The 20,647-nt window shown below is 38.2% G+C and overlaps 2 protein-coding genes across 4 annotated transcripts; both read right to left on the bottom strand.

Moving 5' to 3' along the window:
- Positions 1-2,090: 2,090 nt before the first annotated feature.
- gid4 (GID complex subunit 4 homolog) lies at positions 2,091-8,822 on the bottom strand. Its single transcript, XM_017684823.2, has 6 exons — positions 8,431-8,822; positions 7,787-7,846; positions 6,553-6,660; positions 5,559-5,660; positions 5,300-5,430; positions 2,091-3,478 (listed from the first exon to the last, which is right to left on the bottom strand). Exons 1-6 carry the CDS (start codon positions 8,617-8,619, stop codon positions 3,415-3,417), a joined length of 654 nt encoding a protein of 217 aa, XP_017540312.1. The 5' UTR covers positions 8,620-8,822; the 3' UTR covers positions 2,091-3,414.
- Positions 8,823-9,177: 355 nt separating this feature from the next.
- On the bottom strand, positions 9,178-20,528 carry drc3 (dynein regulatory complex subunit 3). Of its 3 annotated transcripts, none has more exons than XM_037544946.1 (13): positions 20,302-20,528; positions 18,271-18,442; positions 18,054-18,170; positions 17,799-17,869; positions 17,221-17,367; positions 14,794-14,913; positions 14,259-14,371; positions 12,623-12,797; positions 12,370-12,501; positions 10,921-10,991; positions 10,716-10,839; positions 10,501-10,632; positions 9,178-9,692 (listed from the first exon to the last, which is right to left on the bottom strand). In XM_037544946.1, exons 2-13 carry the CDS (start codon positions 18,428-18,430, stop codon positions 9,582-9,584), a joined length of 1,473 nt encoding a protein of 490 aa, XP_037400843.1. In that variant the 5' UTR covers positions 18,431-18,442; positions 20,302-20,528; the 3' UTR covers positions 9,178-9,581. The 3 variants fall into 3 exon arrangements, with proteins under 3 accessions (XP_037400843.1, XP_037400841.1, XP_037400842.1); XM_037544944.1 differs by having other exon boundaries at positions 17,799-17,965; XM_037544945.1 differs by lacking the exon at positions 20,302-20,528 and adding an exon at positions 19,934-20,213 and having other exon boundaries at positions 17,799-17,965.
- Between the last annotated feature and the right edge of the window lie 119 nt (positions 20,529-20,647).

The raw sequence follows: 20,647 nt of genomic DNA on the forward strand, positions 1-20,647 counted from the left end.
TTTAACACCTACAGACTTTGTTATTGAAGAAACTACCATAAGCCAAGAAAAGTAAAACAGTACATTTTGAAGAAAAGGTTTTTTTTTATTGCAATGTAAATGAAACAAAGCTGATCCACTTAACTTCAGTTAGACTTGTATCTTTGCCCATGACAACAAAACCTTGTGACGTAAACCTTTCTCCATACAGATGCCCTGGGTCAGGGCCGAAAACCACAGAAGACTATCGTGAGCTTACATTACTTGTATCTTCCAAGGATGAGTCCTTATATAGTCTTTAATCTCTCGTCTTTATAAATCTGTCTCAATTAGAACATCATATATTTTAAGGAATTCAGTCATCATCACAAAACAACTTTATGTACACCACTGGTGGGTCAATATTACACGGTGCATACACCTTCCAGATACCATTTTGCAAACTGATCTGAATTAAAACCTTTGTAGAAAGCCTCTCTACATGTGCAGTGCTTTCAGTAAAAACAAACACTTCGTCACATCGTCTCAAATTACTCCAAAAGTAAAAGAGGGTCACCTCGGTGCATTGATCTTGCTTTTTCTATCTGAGTGAATGGAATTACAAGGAAGGGAGCAAGGAGATCCTAGATCAGCACTTTTTTTGCTGGTGTTTGATATACGAGTGGGCTGAGACTTCTGGGTACAGAAATGTATTTCTTCCATTGTACTGAACAAATCACTTCAGTAGTACCAAGTATTGAAAAACAGTACCAAATTTCAGTGCACAAGAAGCTGGTCTTATCAGCATCCATGAGCCAATAAGCATGCTTGCTCTAAAATCTAGACAACTCACTGTTCCATTCTGCATGCATGTTTTCAACAGCAGTTCTTGTTTAGTCTGCCCTTCACTGCAGTCAGTAAATTTAAACAAAATGTCTTGTTTAAAGCCACTGACCTTTCAGTGAGTCACGTAAAAGACAGTAGTATTGTTCAGGAATTTGTACTGAAATCAAGGTACTGATACTGGTATTGAAAAACATCCAATGATGCCCAGCCCTAGCTGAGATGAAGTTCATTTTTGCCCCCAGATTATCTTTAGGTGTCTTAAAACAGTCTAAAACCTTCAAAAGTTGAGTGTCTGGTTTAAGGAGTTAGGAATTTAGGCTCAGCTTTAGTCTCAGACCAGGGCTACCTGCCCCTTCTCCAGGCAACCTACCCTCATATAAAGTACAGCTCCAACCTAATCTTAGCACACCCACATCTAATGTATGTTCCCTGCCCTCTTTTGAGTAGGTGTGTTAGATCAGGGCTAGAAATAAAGACTTTGCAATTTAGCCCAAGACTAAGATTAATTCCTGTCTAGCAAACTAGACTAGTGAGTAATCTCCAACTGCAGGTATAAGATCTCGCTACGTATTACTGTGCTGCATCATTTTATAACATGCAAGCTGAATAGACTTGACCCGCATAACACTTGCCACACCACCTTATTACACAACGCAATGCAAACCCAAACCAAGAGGGCCAATTACAAGTGGACTAACTTTTGAGTTATGGGACATAATGCGCTTCCACTGATGTGCTGCTAAAGCCTGGAAGAAGTTTTGGCTACTGAGGCATTGCATGTCCCACTCCCTCTACCAGACATCATCATTAATACCCGCAAACTTGCATACATCTCTCCAACCAAAACAGTCTTCCTGTCCATACGGAACCACTCCAACACTTATAAAAATGTATTATATACAAACATTTGACTTTTAAGGCAAATGGTTTGACTAAAGCTTAGGAGGATTGATCTGTGTGGGTATTTTTTTTTCCTCTGCAACAGGTACATCAGTTCCAATCACTGCACAAATGTTTGTTCATCACCTCAAAAGAGCATCTTTAGGAAAGTGAGTCAGATTTTCTTAAATCTTTGTCGGTTTTTTTTCCTTGTCTTTTTTGTGCGTTACTTGGGTTCAAAGAAGTGAACAGTTCAGCTCATAGACACGAAGTTATATTACATTTGTCTTTCCTGGCAAATTCCCTCTGTGCTATAAGAATGAACTGCTGCAGGTCTCTCATCGCCCTTCAATCAGAATCCAGTCCGGCCGCTCAAGATGGACATTCAAGAGGACACTTTGCTTTGCTTTGTTCGCCTGCCAGTCCTTTTCAGCTTTAACTCCAAATGTAGAAAAGGGGCGAAGAAAGAGACAATCCAGGATATTTCCAAGGCCTGTTAAAAATATAGACATGGTCCAGCCCATCCAATCCAAAACTGATATGCCAATGAATGCCAAAGTGCATACCAACCAATACTCTTCTGGTTGTGATTAGTTAAGTGAAAAATACTACTGGTGAGAACATTTTCAAACAATGTGTGATGGCCTAAGATGCACTGAATGCTTACAAGCTGAGATTTTCTTTAACATTGCATAGCACAACGGAGCATTACAAGTATTGTCAATTTTGCTTTTCTCCAAAGCTGAACACCCCCTACCAAAAGGAGAGAAAAAAAAAAACAAAAACAAAAAAAACCTAAAAACCCAAAGCAGCCTACAACTTTACCACTGTGGGATATAAAATACCTCTTTCGAAGACATCTGATTCAATTTCATTACAAAATATATATATTATATGTATGTAATCACACTAACAAACAGAAGGGACCCAGCTACTTTGTTTGGAACTTTAAATGCAAGCAGTGATTCTTAAAACTAGGAGGGGATGCTGGATGATCTATTGTGAGACTCTCATACTATGTAAGTAACTATCAATTCTTAATTGACTATTGGCCATGTCACTTAAGGGAGGTCTCCACAGACCCCATGCATACAGTGCTGCGCTGCAGCTCATACTGCCTTTAACCTTAAACACCATTATGCTCTCTCTCTCTCCCTCAAAGAGGCCCTGCTGCTTTTTATATAGACTTATTTTTAAAAAAATAATAATAATGCAATAACTTAAAAGAAATTTCCGGTTACCTGCATGAGCTGACCTGAATTTGTCCAGCCCAATTTTCCAATGACACGGCCAAGAAATCAAAATGCAACACTTCTATGATTAGCTTCTCCATCAAGAAGAAAAATAAGAGTAACTTTAATCCCAAAACACAGGCTAAAAAGTAAAAATGATGTCCAGAATGGCAGGAGGACAGAAGCTTTAAAAACGTGGAAACAATATGAAAGTAATGAAGAAGGAAAAAAAAACAAAAAACACTGTTGCAAATCCCCAAATCCACCACAATGATCCACTTGTTGCTTGTGAAGACTTGCTCATTTGAATGAGTTCTGCATCCATTCATCCATCCATCCATCCATCCATCCGTGTGTCCATCTTTGTCATCCTCTTAGTAAAGAGAGAAAATGGCTGAGTCCTTGGCATGATTAGACAGTTTGTCATTCCCTCGACACCAATGATTTTCCCCCGTCTGCTGTAGTTTCACCCTCTTTCAGCCAAGAGAGGGCTCTAGTGTCACCGGAACTCATAGATGGGCGCGCTGTGTTCAGGAACATGGGTAAGATTTAGGGACTGGTACCTACAAAAACAACACAAAAACTTAGCCATTTGTAATCAGTATTGACTGTTTCATGTAACAAACATACTAGGGCTGGAAGATACAGACATACATTGTGATGTTCTATGAAGCTGGATACTGCAACCTTGATATGAGAAGCCATGAATTATGAATAGTGTCCCTGACTGGCTGTGCAACAATTAGACTTTTTGCCATGTGAACAGAAACATTGCTGTGCAACATAACATCAGGTTTGATGCTTTTTAATTCCTTTTTAACATGTTAGCATAAAAGTACTACTATTTCCACCACATAACACTGCACACCCTCCAATGTGGTAGGTATTAAATAACATTTATTTACATTTACTGGCTGAGAAAACATGGATTATGTGCTTTCAGATTGCATGTTTATGTTAATTTAGGTGACATTAAACATTATAAACATTAAATAAAGAAACACCAAGTCGTCAGTATTACAGAGATGGGAGTGACTACTCCATTTACACACTGCCTTCATGGCAAAAACAATGTGCTGTAGACAAGCAATAAAAACACTAGGGCTCCACGATACAGACATAAAATGCAATGTTCTATAAAATTGTTGGATATTGCAATGACCATATGAGAAGCAATAAATTATAACTACAACCGTGTCTGAGTGGCTGTGCAACAAATATAGATTTTCAATTTTACCATATGTTGTGTGTGGTGTAGGCAACAGGTCACGACAAGTTATTTCATTTACCATAACCATTTACTTTGCTGTCTTAAGTGGAATTTACAGCCAAAATCAGTGCATACAAACTGTCATTTTACAATATGTTTAGAGCCATATACTCAAAGTCAATAAACACTGTATAGGAGGCACAGGGAAAACAATACACACTTTCACATGTGCCCATGCTTAAAACCAGGAAAACTCTTTCCAATACATTTGTTTATGGAAACAGCAATTCCCTCAGGATTAATGTGATTTGGGGTTATTTCTATCCTCTGTTTTTTAGCCCATAAACAGCACAGGAATCTTTCCTGAAAAGGGAGTGTGTAATCTGGAAAATGAGCGTTATGATGGATTTAAAATCCATGAGCAATGACGATAACTATTACAATCCCCACTTCATGTGAAACTAATACTGTTCGAATAGTATAGTAAGAATATTTTAAGCTGGTAAAAAACAGCCAGCATTCACTGAACATTTGTTTCTATCTAGGTTTCAAGAAAAATAAAAGAATTTCTACATAGGCCTACAAATAAATATATTTTTTAACCCTTTTAAGCAACCCTTTTTCATGAATGATGATGCTGGTTTGTTATGACCATAGCCATTACTGTTGCATCTTACAACTCTAGGACTGAGGATTGTCATCAGGCTTGAAACATTTATAGCAGAGGCTTTATAGCAAAATGGTTAGCTCACTCTAAATGCAAAAGAGTGGTGTTCAAGCTCAGCTCATGACAGCACACCAGCGCTTTATTCCTGCCAATCTAACTATACCACTGTCGTGCCACATGACAAACTCAACTGCTTTAAACTTGAGAATAAGCAATGATTAGCTGACAACTTCTATGACATTGATATGATAAATTCTCCTGGTGGTCTGCGTTCTAGTAAGAAATAAAACCTGACGGACAAATCCATCCGTTTGGATTTTTAGCATAACTTGTAGCATCTTATGGCATGTTTTAGAAACTCTGAAAAGTCATGCATGTAAAGTCTTTTAAAAACTGTGGCCATGCTTCAGTCAACATTGATGGCTCTAGCTGTAATCATATATTAACAATGCCTTCTAGATGACTGGCAGGCTTAATATGTATCTGAATGAGTTATTGGAAAAGTACCATTCAGAGCTTCTGTGGTAGTAGAAGCCCTCGATGGTGGCTGTGGACTTCTGGAAGCAGATGTAGTAGAAGCCAGCGAAGGAAGCACCACTAATGTCTTTGATTGTGTGGTCAGGGACCAAGAACTGCTCCTGCACACAAAAGAGGGTTGTTTGAGAAAAACAAAAAAGTACTTTACCTTTTGGCTTCATTCATCACTCAATTGAGTCATTACACTCATGCAATAGAAAACTGGTTGAAGAATCTTAATATACTATACCTTCCATCGCATGAAGACAAAGTCACTATTCTTGAGTTCTTCATAGTCAAAGTCATCAGAATTAAAGCTTTTGGCATACTGATAAAATGCCTGAAATTTCCCCTGAGAAAATCAATATGAATATTTAGACACATGAACATTTATACAAGTTAATAAGGTTACTTGATTAACATTCATGACAATAACAGAAGAAACTTGCATGTGACAAGTCCTAAAACATAAAAGGATAACTATATGGATGGTTATGCGAAGCTTCTTCGTTTTTGAATCAACATGAGAAATCAGTGTCAGAAACAGAGAAATTATACCTCATATAGATAATGACAAGAACAACAAGAACAGTGCTAAAAATCATAATAAAAAAAAATAGACTGAATATCACCGCAAAATAACATCACGGCTGTGAGGCACAAGCTGAAGGTGAGATGTTATTTGAGATAACACACAACACAAGTGTTCCATTGCTTTTATACAACAGTTAAATAAATAAAGCAGGAAATAAATAAATTGGGTGAATGTGTCATTTAATATGTTTTACTGTTAGCAGTTCCTTTGCCAAATTATAGTATCCCTCAAGAAGCGGCTTGTTGCTACGTCAGAGCAACAAACTCTGCTCACTCCCTGCAGAGGTTGTTTAGCTGTTCTTCTGTCACAGCTGTCAACTGAAAAGCTCCTCACTGGTGATGACAGTTTGGGAATTTAGAGTAGTTTCATCTTCAGAGTCTGACCAAATCAGCTATGGCTCAAATGTGATCTTAAAAGTACCCATTTTCTGTTTGTGGCAAAGAAGTAAAAATGTTCAAATGGCTTGAGTGTCTCCTACATCTGTCAAAGTTGTTGCTTAGAAACAGCGTCTCAGCAGAGTGATACAGTATTTGTGAAAAAAGATGGCTTCTCAACCAATCAGCTTGCGGGCAGAACTAACTGTTGTATAACATCAATAGATCACAGAATAAACAAACAAACAGCAAAACATAAAACTCCGTTTCATTACCCAGTGTTTGCGGTCAACATCCTCATCTGCATCCCATTTCCTGGTTAGAAAAGGCCGTTTCTGACTGATAATCTCTCCAGCAAAGAACGTGGTGAGGGTGGGATATTCCTATATAGGGTCATGACACAGAATTTAAGATAAGATAATCCTTTATTAGTCCCACAGTGGGGAATTTCACAATTAGGGACTTACTGGAAGACATTTACTATTATGTTCAGGCTTCTGAAGTCACTTGACCACAAAGTAATGCACGGTGATACAAAATATCAAATGGAGTTTTACATCAACATCAATGATGCTAAGTCTATAGCACATTCTGTCAAGTGGTCTTAAATATACTATTAATCAACTTATAACCGAACAATAACCGTGTAGCACCCAGTGCATCTGAATACTAATATGGTATGTATTCTCCAGAATATAGCGGACACATTAAATCTGGGCTTGGACTATATTACACCGTCTAGTGCATTTTAATTTATTTATTGTGTGATTAGAATGGCAAAGACCCAGCGAGGCCCTTCAAGCTGAGATTTAAAATGCAGTTATGCTTTTTAGTTAAACACTGGCTCAGTCAGGTAACATTTTATTAGGAAACCCTTGATTTTCAGTGGGTGATGAGACAACTTTGGTTATAGCCTCTTGAAAGACAGCTAAAATAGCGATCACAGTCACATCAGGGCTCAAAACTATTAACTTCAAAGAGATGATCAGTTCTGTTCATCAATTATTAACAAGGCAGGCAGAAGATGGGAGCAACAAAATAACCTGCGCCAGTGAAAGAGACTGCACAGCAATCACATTCTGCATTGTCACTCTGTATTTCTAAGCAGACAATGTAGACAACAACAGGCAAAAAAGGACCAAAACAAAGTGGACTGTCGTGTTTACAAAGCTAGTAGGCATCACGTTCATAGTTGCTGATTACTTAGACCAGCGTTGCTCACCTCAGCTCCTGTCCTTACACCCTGCATTTCCCATTTTAATGTATTCCCTGCTCCAACACACCCATTCTAACCACATGAAGGTATTGCCCATTAGCTGATCTGTTGAATCAGGAGTGCTGGAGACAGAGAAAAGTGAAATCCAGCACTGAAAACCTCTGACCTAAGCGGCACAATGGGAGGCATCAATGTGCTCCTGTCAAAGCCAGACACTTTATGTAATCCGTGGGATATTAGGCTAGCTGGCTTTTAAAAGCTCTCATGCCATTAGAAAGCGGACAGCATCTCACCTCGGTCAGACCTTTGATCTTGAGGTATCCGCACAAGTACGAGTCCTCCATGGTCACATGCTACGAGTAAAAGAGGGGGAAAAAGAGATTCGTCGATTAGCGTTGATACGTGCTTGGCAGAGCTCCACACTTGGGTTATAAGCAGCAAATGTGGGACAGAGCGATAACACGTCTAATGCAATACGGTCACCTTTTGACGCAGCCATACTTCAGCACACCTCGAGACACAACGTGCTAACCTCGAGTCTGGACCGCTGTCAAATCAGGAACCCGTCCAGACTGTCTGGAAACTGTGGCTATCGCGTATCTGGCTAAGTCCGGAGCCTCTCAATTAGCAACATGCGGCAAAAACTACACTAAACCAACAGGCCACCGTCCACAATGTATTAGTTAACTAGATTACAAGCTAATAAATGTTTTAACGACTAACTCACACTAACTATCCAGCTTTTTGAACGACACATCTGGCAGACTTGCTTGTGTAAGACTAGCCCGCTGGCAAAATGAAATGTCAAATACCCGCCAGCAAACAAGTTGCGAGCGTTTCACGAAAAGCTAACTAACTAGCGTAAGCTAACTACGAAAACAAACCAGCTAGCCAACTCGAAGAAGGCCCACCTGCGAGAGGAATGAGCAAGTTTTACCTGCAGCACTACTTCGACGTCGTACGAGTTGCCTTTGCTCTTCTGGTGGCCCCGAAACTGAGAGCCGCTGTACAGAAGGGAGGTGGCCACGCCGGGTTGCTGCGTGTTGATCGGCGGCGGCGGCACCAGAGAGGCCGAGGCTCCGCAGGCCGCAGGCGAGCAGGGGCAGCACTCGGTACGGACCGGCATGTTGGAAACGCTTTGGCGGGGTGAACCCCGAGCGCAGGTGAGCTCACGACACACGGACCGGATTCAATACGAGCAGACAGACGGGCGCATTGGCAGCGGTTCGTGAGCTCTGAGTCTCTGCTCAGCTCCGTTCAGCCCCTCGGCACCTGAGCTGCGCTCTTCAACACCAGCGTGTCGTCAAAGTCATCAGTCGCTAGAAGAGAGTAGCATGATGGGATTTGTAGGCTATCGGAAACCGCAGCGACATACAACGAACGTTTCCTTTCAAAGATGAATGACTCATGTTTTTTTTTTTTTTTATAGATACTATTATGTTTTATTATATTATGTTAATAGAAAGTATTGCAAATACTCGCTATATGAATGATTTATTGATATTGATATATATATTCTGTGCTTGTGTATTATATAATATGTATTATGGTTGGTGCTTTGCTGTTACAGCTGATATACGCGCTTGCATGACTGCACAGTAAATCAGAAATAACTTAATTTTTTAAATAACTAAGATTCAATGTTATGTTTTTTTGAACACAAGACATTTTAATTTAACAGCTTTATAACAAGTTTTCCATTTTCATGGCAGTTTGTTCGTGTAATGCTAATCAATTTTAAGGCTACTTCAACCACTCCCAATTAGTATACATGTACATGCGCGCACACGTGCACCCAAACCCTGAGAAATGTCCATTTATGTCCACTCCTGATTCCCTTTGAGTTCCTGTCTCTTCCTGTAGGTGGCGGAATTGTCCAACAAGAAAATAAAATTCAGCGTCTCAATCTTTAAAACTACAAAGACTCAAAATGTTTATTAGCAGAAAATGGACAAATACAATACTTGTCTACATATTTTTTTTGAAGAATGTTATTATTTAAATATGCCATTTACTTTTAACACAGGCTGTGCTGTATGTCTGTAGATATAATGTTTGAGAATGGAAAGCAAGTCACTTTCTCTCCTTTTACTGGTGCTCTTCCAAAAGGATCTCCTCCAGCTGGTCCTTAACAAAGTCAACGTAGTTATGGATTTCTGAGATGCGTTTGCGATTCCGCTTGACCTCTTCATCCTGTATCTGTTTACCCAAAACATGTCACACAAAATTAAAATATATCAGAGCAATTCTGGAGAGTGTTTATTTATTAGTATGCATAGTTAGATATGCATTACTAAGACCTAATCCCATTTCTTAGTTTTACCCCTACCCCTTGTTTTCAAGTCTCACCTTGCCCATTAACTGACTTACAAGCGGTAGAGTTCCCTCTCTAAATCGTTCCCTACAAAATGGGACAAGAACATTACTTCATTACCAGGCTACTAGTGGTGCTCTGTAGGTGACTCTGCCAGTCTGCAGTGATAGCAGAGGATGATAAAGGTCAGCAACCTCACTGCTGGTCTTGAGTTAAATTTAAAACCTTATATTCTTTCAAAGACAGGGGCAATAATTATTTATTGTTGCCCACCTCTAATTCTTCGGTGATATGAAGCTGAAGTCAGCTATTCAGCAGCTTCTTGTTAGAGTTTTCCTGTTCCACCTTAAATGGTGCAGCAGTTATACTCTGGTGCTTCAGGTGTCGATACTGCTGGACTTTTGAAGGTGGAACGGGAAATGGCCATGTAGCCCTAACACTACCCCTAGGTGTGAACGTGCAAAACAAAGGGCTAAGGGCTAAGTGGTAGGGGCAAGGGGTGAAATGAGATTGGGCCTAAGTGTGTTTCAATAGGAGTCACACAACTACTAAATGTACAGTGATGCATCAATACATTGATATTACAGTGTTTACCGCTTACTAATTCTCAGGTAATAATTAGTGTATGTTATGGTATATTAAGGTATACCTACTTTACAGTTATGATTAACATGTTTTTTTTCTGTCTCTTACCGACTTTATCAGTGCACTCATCCAGCTGTTGATTCGCATCATGAGCTCATCCTCCCTGTTATCAATCTTCAGCAGGTGTGTATCATGAGAAGCACTGACAGCGTTGATCAACGTGTCCTTATCCACAAAGAGCTAGAGGGCAGCACAGAGCAGTGAGGCCTGATTCATTCTCAAAAGTAAAGCAACTTTTTATGAAATCCACGTTCACCACTCACCATGCGCACGTCATCAGGCAAATCCTCCTCCAGCTCATTCTTTGCCACCCTGTCTAATGTGGCCACTGCAATCTCGAGCAATTTCTCATGGTGGTGGTTCTCTAGATCTCGGCACTGGGCAAATGTGGGACACAGTTAAGGATGCTAACGCGCAAACAAGAAAGCAAACTTTCCACTGAAATGGACTTGTTTGATAAAAGGATATATTCCTTGGACATATTCGGTGAATCCTCCAACCAAGTCTGAGATGTTCCTCTCAAAGTCTTTAATGACGTCCTATGAACAATTGCATAATTGAACATAACTGAGCCCTTATACAATCATAAAGGAAAAATTCCAAAGCATTAGTTTTAAGGTGAACACTGAAGACCACTGACCACTGAAATGTTTGAAAAACATCCATTCACAATTTCTATGCTGTGACATTCCCCAAAAAGAAAAAGAAAAGACCATGATTTGAATGATTCACATAGAAAGACTGTAAAATATAATATATTTTTTTTCAGAATTACAGGAATACAAAAAGAGGACATTAGGAGAATGGACAAACACAATGAAAAACCATTACAAAGGACAACATGGTCACAAACAAAGTCAAATTAGAGAGAGAGAGAGATGAGTGAGCAAATATGACCAACTATGCTTACAACTGCTGATTGGCCAATGCATAGCAACTATAATGCAGACTTGAGTTGGTTTAGAACCATAACTAAACACAATGTTGTAAGATAAGTTTAGTCAACAAAGACAATGTCCCACAAGAATTTACTTTTTAAACAATTATTTAAATAATCAATTGAGTAATCAACGTACTCAAGTATTTTTGACAGTCATACATAATATATATATATATATATATATATATATATATATATATATATATATATATATATATATATATATAAAATTATATTTTTAACTTAAATCAAGTAACTTGTTTGCCTTGTAATATTGAGATAAATGAACCTCTGGTTATCTTGAACCCTCAGAGCCTTTCAGGACCTTCAGAGAAGGCCAAAGGATTTCTGGTAACTGAAAAATATATGTCTGCATTTTTAATTGTTGTTTTAAGTTCAGGATGGAAACAAAAAGGGTTAAATTCTTCATATGCAGAACAGAAAATGGGCCAATCAGGAATTGTTTTTCTCCGTAGTATGTAGGAAGATATAGCTAAGTGAGCTCTCCTACTGGTTATGACTTCAAGCACTGAAGAGAAGTCCCAACTGTCAGATGAACCATCAGCATAATAACGAAATGACATCAATGAGGCATCAACTAATCACGATTCCATGTGTAAATCCAGCATAAATGCTAAAAATGTAAAATGTAAATACTGAATACATATTCCCGATAATTCTGTTACATCCCAACCCTGCCTGTGGGTGCAACAACTGTACTTATACAGTAAGCAGCTGTACTTAGAAATAAGGTGAGGTTTACTTTATAAGATAGAACAAGTAATGGAAATAACTAGTAAATTACTAGTATACTTAGTAATTATACACTACTTTTACAGTGTAAATCACAATATGTTGCAATATAATCAGAATATATTGCTTTGTCTGCGCTGTTCAACCCTCTAGAAGGTGAAAATCCCAATCAACATTATGCATATATCACTATATGGCATGCAGAACTTATAGATCCACTTTACCTCTAACTGGTCCACCAGCTGCAGCTCCAGAGTCATAAGAGTGTCACACAGCTGGGAGATTTCATCACTGTACTTACTGGCTTGGGCCTCCAACAGCTTGGTGTCTGTTGCCTTCTGCATCTCTGCCATCACCTACAACAGAACAGAACAGAGTTTGTGGTTATCAGTGGGAGTCTGGTGCCATTAAAAGCAATTACAGTTATAATATCCAGCCTGACATGCCTAAGGCAACAAGGCTGGAAGTTAAACTGACCTGTCTCCTCGACCTCTCAAAGTCAGCTGCTATCTGAGCTGCTCTCTGCTGGTTGTCAGCCTCTGCTTCCCTGGAGCAGGAGAAGAAGGATTCTACCTCATTCTGCCTTCGTGCATGTTGAGTTAAACCGGCTTCAAACATCTGCATGCATAATGCAACAAGCTGGGTCTTATATGTTTAAATGCTGTCAAGGTAAATGCACTGCGATAAAGACTTTTATACAATATTCGATTTAAATATCTTCTACACAGCGAAAGCTTCTGTTAAGAGTTCATAACAGTCTTGCCAGATGTGAAATTCATCAGTTATTTGAGTTGCTTGATTGCATTGATTTGAGAGGATCACAATTATTTAAGCTGACTGCAAGTTTTTTCCACAGCCATTAGACTTGACTTTAAAATGATGCCCCAACAAGCAAAATGTGGAGTGGATGTTCTGCATTGAGGCAAATAAATCTAAATACAAAAAGCAGCAAATGCATTTGGAAACATCATTGGCTCTTTGAAGCATAGTGCTCTAAAACATTGTATATGAGTGTTTAGAGGATAGCATAAGTAATATCTGTTTATTTGTTAGGTATGTAGTTAATTCCAGCATTTTACATTTTCACTCTAGCTTTGTTCAATTCCACACATGGTTCAATGTAACTGTAGATGTGTGAGCAGACATAGTTGGGAGGAAAGATGGCTAATTAGACATTTTGGTCACTTTGGGTTTGTACTTTAATGGTTGCATAAAATGAACAAAAAAAAAGGCAATTCAATTGTTAATCGCAATTATTTATCTGACAATTAATCAGCTAAAATTTCATGATTGTGACAGCCCTACCCACCACTCAGCAGGATGTTAGCTAACATGGGCATCTGTTAGCTGACATAACAGAGCTGGCAGCCAGTGCTCTGTTCCAAGCATGTCAAGCTGTCCAGTGAAATTGAGTTAATGGCAGTTTGAAAAGATGTGGTGATGCTTCACGTGTCTAGGATGAAGCTTCACGCACACATTAACTTACAATAACACACATTTTTGTTACATTAATTATTAATTAATTAATTGAATTGTATTTTTTTGTTCTGAGATTCACTTCTAAAGTCAATGTGGTTTCTAAATACACATGTATATATATATATATATATATATATATATATATATATATATATATATATATATATATATATATATATATATATCATACTTAATTTTTACAATCTATCTATCTTGATTGCCTGCCCTGTATGTGCTGCATTCAAAAAGCAGGTCTGGGATGAAGCACTCCCATTGTGAATGGGCAATGCCAAATCGCTGTAGACTTCATACACTGTTAAAAATGAAAGTCAGTTCATTTAAAATCATATGGTGACTGATTCCACAGCTTTTCTTGAGTTCACTTAAAGACACTGGAGTTCACCCAACTCAAACTTAGTTTAGTCAAAAGTTCTCTTCATTTTTAGTTCTCGGTTTGGTAAATGATAAACAGTCTCCCCTAGCTGGGACGCTTTTCATCACACAAGCCTCGAATTTCCAGCTTGTGGGAAAAATGAGTTGGAAAAAAACAAGTATCTGAACATTTGTGAATATATTGAGTAAAATGGCTTGCATCCCTGATCTGGTCCGCTGAGGGAGAAGAAGGAAAGGATATGATTCGAGTAGTGTAGTCACTCCAGGGAGGCAGGCCAGTTTAGGTGCATCAGCATCATCTGCAAACATGCTGTCAAACAGATGTGGCCCATTCAAGAGCTCAACAAAAGCATCCTGCCAGAGAAAACGGTGGACGTCATAGTGATGTAGGTTATGATTCAGAAAACATAAATTACAGTACAAGTTTAGGTCATGAGCTCAGTTTAAATGAGATATTTAGTCAGTTCAAGAGCTACGCTGACCTTCCTTTTACTCACGTCTTTACTGGGGTTCTATTAAACTGATTTTTTTGTATAATTCTATTTTGCTTAACCCACTTTCCTAAAATGTTATCATCAGTGATTTTTTCCATTGTCTTTGAAAACGTTTGTTTTACCTTATTAAATAAACTGCATGACTTGAGCTGGACATATAATACAAATAATATCTAAATGAAGTTTATTATGTGTAGTATTACATTACTAGGTTGTAATCAACAGTATTTCATATTTGGACTGAACAGCATGAAGAGGAGGAATGATTGTATAGATTATTACCTTATGCAGCTGAAGCTCTTGTTCAGTGATTTTTTGAGCCTCTATTTCTTTCTGCTCCTGCAGTTCATTGAGTCTCATCTCCTCAAGTGCATACTGGTACTCTACGCAGGCCTTCTCTCGCTTCAGACAGAGCATACAGGAAAACAGGAAACACTTCAGACAACATGTACTTACTCAACGTTATCACTATTATACTTCCAGTACTACTACAGTCATTAATTATACAGTACTGTGCGAAAGTTAGTGACCTTATTCATTCTATTCATTTCCAGTCAAAATGGCCGTTAAGTGAAAGTGATTCAATTGAGGAGATATTTCTGAGGAGATCAGATGAGTGAAAACAGGTTTTCCAAAATAGATTTTTCGAATCTGCAGTCCACAGTAATATAGATTATCTCCTGTAATCAAATATATATCTTCTTAATATTAAATATTTTGCTTGAGAATATATTTCCTATACCTACTGATATGGTTCATTGGCCTTTGTGTCTCTGTAAGGCTCATGACATGTTCCTTGAGATGGATGCTGTGTCATGAGATAAGAACTTGTTTGTGCCCATCTCTAATCTTAACAGACATAGCAGCATTTCTATCATCATGTAACTGGGTGAAAGGTGACCATTCAGGAACATTCAAGGTCTTGGGCCTGACTGAGAGGGACTCTTGCCGCTGTCACGCAAGGTTTTTCATTGACTGAATCTCTCCAATGATACAGTGTTCAGTTTTGTTTCTGAATGAATCCAAGTCTGCGTTATAGTAGTTTTACTTTGCCATGCTGAATCAGCAATTGCATATGTAAATTGTCTAATTTACATATGATTAGTATAAAGGTATAACGATACAACTTTAAAATAAGACTACCCTTATAAAGTGCTTATGTATAAAATTAGTTTAAAATTAGTTTGTTAATGGTTGTAAGCTGGGTCAATAACACTTCATTATTAAGCAGTTATAACACAATAATAAAACTGTCAAATGTGAGCTGTGATATCTGATGGATATGAAGTCGACAAGTTTGATGAACAAGATTGAGAGCAGTGAACATCGAAATCTAGGTTAAAATGTATAAATGAAAGAGGGTTCACTATTAGGCAAACAGCAGGCCACTGTTGTCCTTTTTATTTATGTGTTGTAACTGCATATTAAGCAGTTAATTACCATTAATAAACTCATTTTAACCCATTCATGAACGTTTGTAAGGGTAAGTTTTGATCAATTTTGTGTTAGATGGAGAAGACGCCAGTGGTGCTTTCATCCCCATCACTATCTCACTCTCTCTCTCTCTCTCTCTCTCTCTCTCTCTCTCTCTCCTCCTAGAGTTTTAGCCTTCAGTCTGCTGATTTTCTTTCTTTAAGCCTTTGCCTTAATTAAGCTCTTGGATTTGAATATGTTTACCTTGAGACTATATTTCTAATTTTACTCATTTTTCTTTTAATCATGTTTCCTTCTGTGTTCCTAGAATGCTGTAATTTAATCATCTATTCTTCTTTTAAACTTCAACGTGTGGTATTCTCTTTTTAGTTTTTGGTATTTTTTGCATCACAAAAATTATAAATGAGTGTTTTTCATACATTTTTAATGTTTAATGTTTAACGTTTTAGACGTGCCATGGTAATTTGCTCATTTACCTAACAAGTTCAATAAATGATTTAAAAATAAAGAGAAAATGAGGATAGCAAGAACTGGGCAAGACCACCAAAACTGTCACCATCAGAAAAACAGCACTCAAAGCTTTCATCTTTGAGAGAGAGAGAGAGAGAGAAAGATCACGCTCTATTCTTACTACTAATTTGAAAAACTCCACAGGTGTTTCTGTCCATCCTTAAACTGTAAGAAAACAACTCAGTGCTATGAATCTGAAAGGATGTCAAGAAGCCCCTACTGAAAAAAGGAACCAGACAATTAAAGAAAGAAATTTGCAAATTAATAAAAGAAGCCGTTGGTGTTCTCAGAACAGTGGGCTGACCACCCCAGAGTCCAGACCTCAACATCACTGAACAGGTTTGGGATTATTTGGAACATGAGAAGCAAAAATGCAACCAATTTCTGAGACTGAACTTTGGGGGTCTGAAGTCTCCTAAAATGGGCGGATGCACCAAATACTGAAAAGCTCTGTATTATTTTTAGTTTTTTGATGCCTTTGTTCTTAAATTTTCTGTTAGATATGTATTTTGAAAACTGATTTTATCCTGATGCTGAAAAATGAATAACTGCTATTTAATGGCATTCGAGTGAAGGTTAAATAAATGAAGGGTGGCCTTTTTTAAAATTACAGCCAAGGAAATACTCAAGCACAAAACTACCAGAGCTTTGGTTCTCTTAGACATCTTGTGTATTGAAGCTGACGATGCTGCTATCACGTATGCTGTGTAATGAAGCATAAGTTCAAATGAACATGCCACTGATGGCCATCAATTTCTCACTCACAGTTTGCTCATCCAGTAGCCGATAGTCAAGGTACACCAAGTCTGAGAGGTATGCAGCCACAAAGATCTTGTAGTTTTCTTCTTGGCAGATGGGATTTCCAGCCAGATTGAGTGTGTGCAATTCCTTAAATTTTCTGAGGTATATTACCTAGAAGTGAAATTAGATATGTGGGTAAATATTAACAAAAGCAGAATATGATCTTATAAGTGTTTTGTAAGATCTACATTTGTCTGAAATATGCAGCTATGGTAATCTCAAATATAGGAAAGAATGGAAAGAATTCTTGATAGAGCAAATGCTAGACCAAGGAAAGAGTGTGCAGTGTTTCACTTTTTCAGCCTAAATTTAACGACGATTATGTAGGCCAGTATGTGTGTATCATCTATACCTGTACAATATAGGCTATTATTTGTTAATTGCTATCACAATACTGACACTGCAGAAGTCTGTTTTACCCAAGTGAGCCTTTAACCATGTTACAGTAATATACTGTGATTTACAAGGCATATCTCAGTCATAATGTGTAATAATCACAATATGCTATTTTGCCCAAATCTAATAAAAGCACTTGAACTTACATTATCAAGCTGGGAGATTAAATTGTTACCAACAGAGACAATCTGCAGGTTTCCCAGTGCGTCCATGTTCTCTATGACAGAAATACGATTGTTGAACAGACTCAGGTTCTGGAGTTTCACCAGTGAGTCCAGTCCCTCAATCACCTCAATGTTATTGAAGGACAAATCTAAACGATAACATATCGCTGGTTCAATGACAAGGACTTCAAGTAAGGAATATTCAACATGAAAGTGCTGAGAACCAAGAGAACTCACCAAGCCACACCAGGTTAGTGAGCTTCTCTAATCCTTGAATCTTCTCGATGATGTTATTATTCAGCTGAAGCTTGGTCAAAGAAGTGAACTCCCATAAATGGCCAATTTTTAAGATGTCTGCAGACACATACGTTTAAACCACATGACTTTCAGACTTTCATTTCATGTTTTATTTGTGTAAGCCTAAACTGAAAATATGCACCAGTTAAATTCTTACTTCTCAATTCCAGGCAAAGTTGAATCACTTCGTTATACTGGATGCCCTCTTCTTTAGCTAAACGGCCAGCCTGGCCTTGAGGACCCTGTTCCTGAACTGCTTTTCGAAGCATCTTCTCATCGATTACGCTGGGCGCTGCTGTATCAAACAGCCTGTTCATTTTGTCGGAATGCTATGAAATGAAACATAAGAACAGAATCATAAAGAGAAAGCTTTATTATCATTACCACATCTCCTCATGGTTCAGTCTAGGGGTGTAAGAATATGCTCAGTCCACTATTTGATTCAATGGGTTCACTATTCAGTGCGCTTCTGATCATTTGAACAACGTTCATATGAAGAAAAATGGAGACTATAATCATGTTGCAGAACTTACAAACACAATTGGGACAGTAAGTTAAAACAGACAGCGATGATTCAGAAATTCCCTTCGACCTTTATTTAAATGTAAATACTATAAAGACAAGATATTTAATGTTTTACCTTTCCAACTTCATTGTTTTTTGTAAATACACACCCGTTCTGAAACTGAGGCATGCAACATGTCCCAGAAAAGTTGCAACACAGGCAATTTAAGACTAGAAACATGAAATCCAGGAGAATCCAGGAAAGGCCTAATCTTCTACAAGAGAGGATGTGTGAAGGCTAACCACTTTGCTCAAAAAATTTAAGAACAACCTTCTTCAATGAGTATTTCCAAGGATTTTAGCTATTTCGCCTTCTGTGGTGCAAAATATCATCAAAAGATTCAGAATGCAAAGTTCAAAAGTCAGTGTCTGTCATGTTATGGGGGTGTGTTAGTGTCAATAGCATGGGGAAACTTGCACATCTGTGAAGGCACCAATAATGCTGAAGGCTATATACGCATTTTGGAGCCACATATGCTGCCGTCTGGACAACTAGACTAGTCTTTTTTAGGGACATCCTTGCTTTGTTTCAGCAAGACAACACCAAGCTACATTCAGCATGCATTAGAACAGCATTGTTTTCTAAAGAGGGCAGGGCATTATGGAAATTATGAAAAATTATGACAAAGGAGACCCAGAACTGTTGAGCAGCTGAAATCCTACATCAACAAAAATGGGCAGAAAAACTACAGAAACTGGTCCCCTCATTTCCCAAACACTTTCAGAGTGTTGTTAAAAGAAGAGGTGATGAAACAGAGTGGTAAACATACCCCTGTCCCAACTTTTTTGGAACATGCTGTTGACATCAAATTCAAAATGGGCATATATTTTTCAGAAAACAATCAAATTCCTGTTTCAACATTTGATATGTTGTATTTGTACCATTTTCAATTAAATGTAGGGTATAAATGATTTGCGCATCATTGCCTTGTGTTTTTCATTCATTTTGCACAGTGTCCCAACTTTTTCGGAAATGAGGTTCTCTCCAGAACCATATCAAAACATTGCCTATCAAACTGTAGATTGCATGCAAAGAATTATTTAAGAATGAACCTGTTCTATATAGAACTAATAGTTCCAAACTGAACTCTTGCCTTTACTAAAGAAGTCGAAGAACTTGGAGAACCGTCTCTTTTGAGAGTGTAGAAGACATCAAGATGAGATTCAGAAGAAGAGATATGCAACAGAATACTGTCCTAAAAATGCTAATTACTTACTCAGATAGCTACATAAAGCAAAGAGACACTAGTGCTTACCTGAGTAGGTTTTCAGTTACTTACTGACACCGTTCTGAGTTTCACTTAGTAAACTTTTCTGATGGATATGAAAGAAATAAAAAACAGACCTTGTGCACAAAATGATTACATTTTAGACATGAATCTTTAGAAGCTCAGGCGTTCATTTTTAGTTGATAGTAGATTCTGTGCATTGAGGTCACCGCCGCTTCGTTTGGTGCAATAATGAAAGCGCTGCACTGAATGTAGGACGCTTGGTTTACCAAAGACTAGCGGGTAGATCAGCGTCAACCACACACTCGGAGGAAGTCAGCAATTTGACAAATTGAAAGATCTACCATAAAAAACTATCACACAAAAATAAAGTGGACCTTAGTAAAGTAAATTACCTGCTCGGCAGTGTTTTTGTTATCTTCCAGGCCCTCCCGCGTCTGCTGTGTTGAAGCTGCTGTTGCCTAGCAACTTGGACACAGTTCTAGGCTACGTTCAATCGGCACAGCTGTTTTGCCAGGGACTAAGACCTGAAAAGATCGCCTTAGGTCAAAATTTGAACCGCAAAATCGACACAGTGCCATTGAGTCATCATTCATTTCTGTCACTTGTCTGTTTGTTCAGATCGGCGGGTGAGCTGCTTCTCAGTTAGCACGCCAGCCTGTATACGAACCGTTAGGCATTATAGTTTAATAAGGCGACATTCAGTGAACCGTCAGGAGGCAGGAGCTCACACTGAACAGG

Source organism: Pygocentrus nattereri, chromosome 14 (genome assembly GCF_015220715.1).
Source record: "Pygocentrus nattereri isolate fPygNat1 chromosome 14, fPygNat1.pri, whole genome shotgun sequence".
Taxonomy (NCBI): Eukaryota; Metazoa; Chordata; class Actinopteri; order Characiformes; family Serrasalmidae; genus Pygocentrus; species Pygocentrus nattereri.

What these genes read in the sequence shown, in the direction of transcription:
- gid4 (XM_017684823.2), bottom strand. Translation starts at nt 8,619, where the DNA reads ATGCCGGTCCGTACCGAGTGCTGCCCCTGCTCGCCTGCGGCCTGCGGA. An exon ending in AGATCAAAGGTCTGACCGAG is followed by an intron (nt 6,661 to 7,786) that starts GTGAGATGCTGT and finishes GACCCTATATAG; the next exon opens with GAATATCCCACCCTCACCAC. An exon ending in TTGTCTTCATGCGATGGAAG is followed by an intron (nt 5,431 to 5,558) that starts GTATAGTATATT and finishes TTTTGTGTGCAG; the next exon opens with GAGCAGTTCTTGGTCCCTGA.
- drc3 (XM_037544944.1), bottom strand. Translation starts at nt 18,430, where the DNA reads ATGAACAGGCTGTTTGATACAGCAGCGCCCAGCGTAATCGATGAGAAG. An exon ending in CACTAACCTGGTGTGGCTTG is followed by an intron (nt 17,966 to 18,053) that starts GTGAGTTCTCTT and finishes GTTATCGTTTAG; the next exon opens with ATTTGTCCTTCAATAACATT. An exon ending in TTGAGAGGTCGAGGAGACAG is followed by an intron (nt 12,502 to 12,622) that starts GTCAGTTTAACT and finishes GTTCTGTTGTAG; the next exon opens with GTGATGGCAGAGATGCAGAA.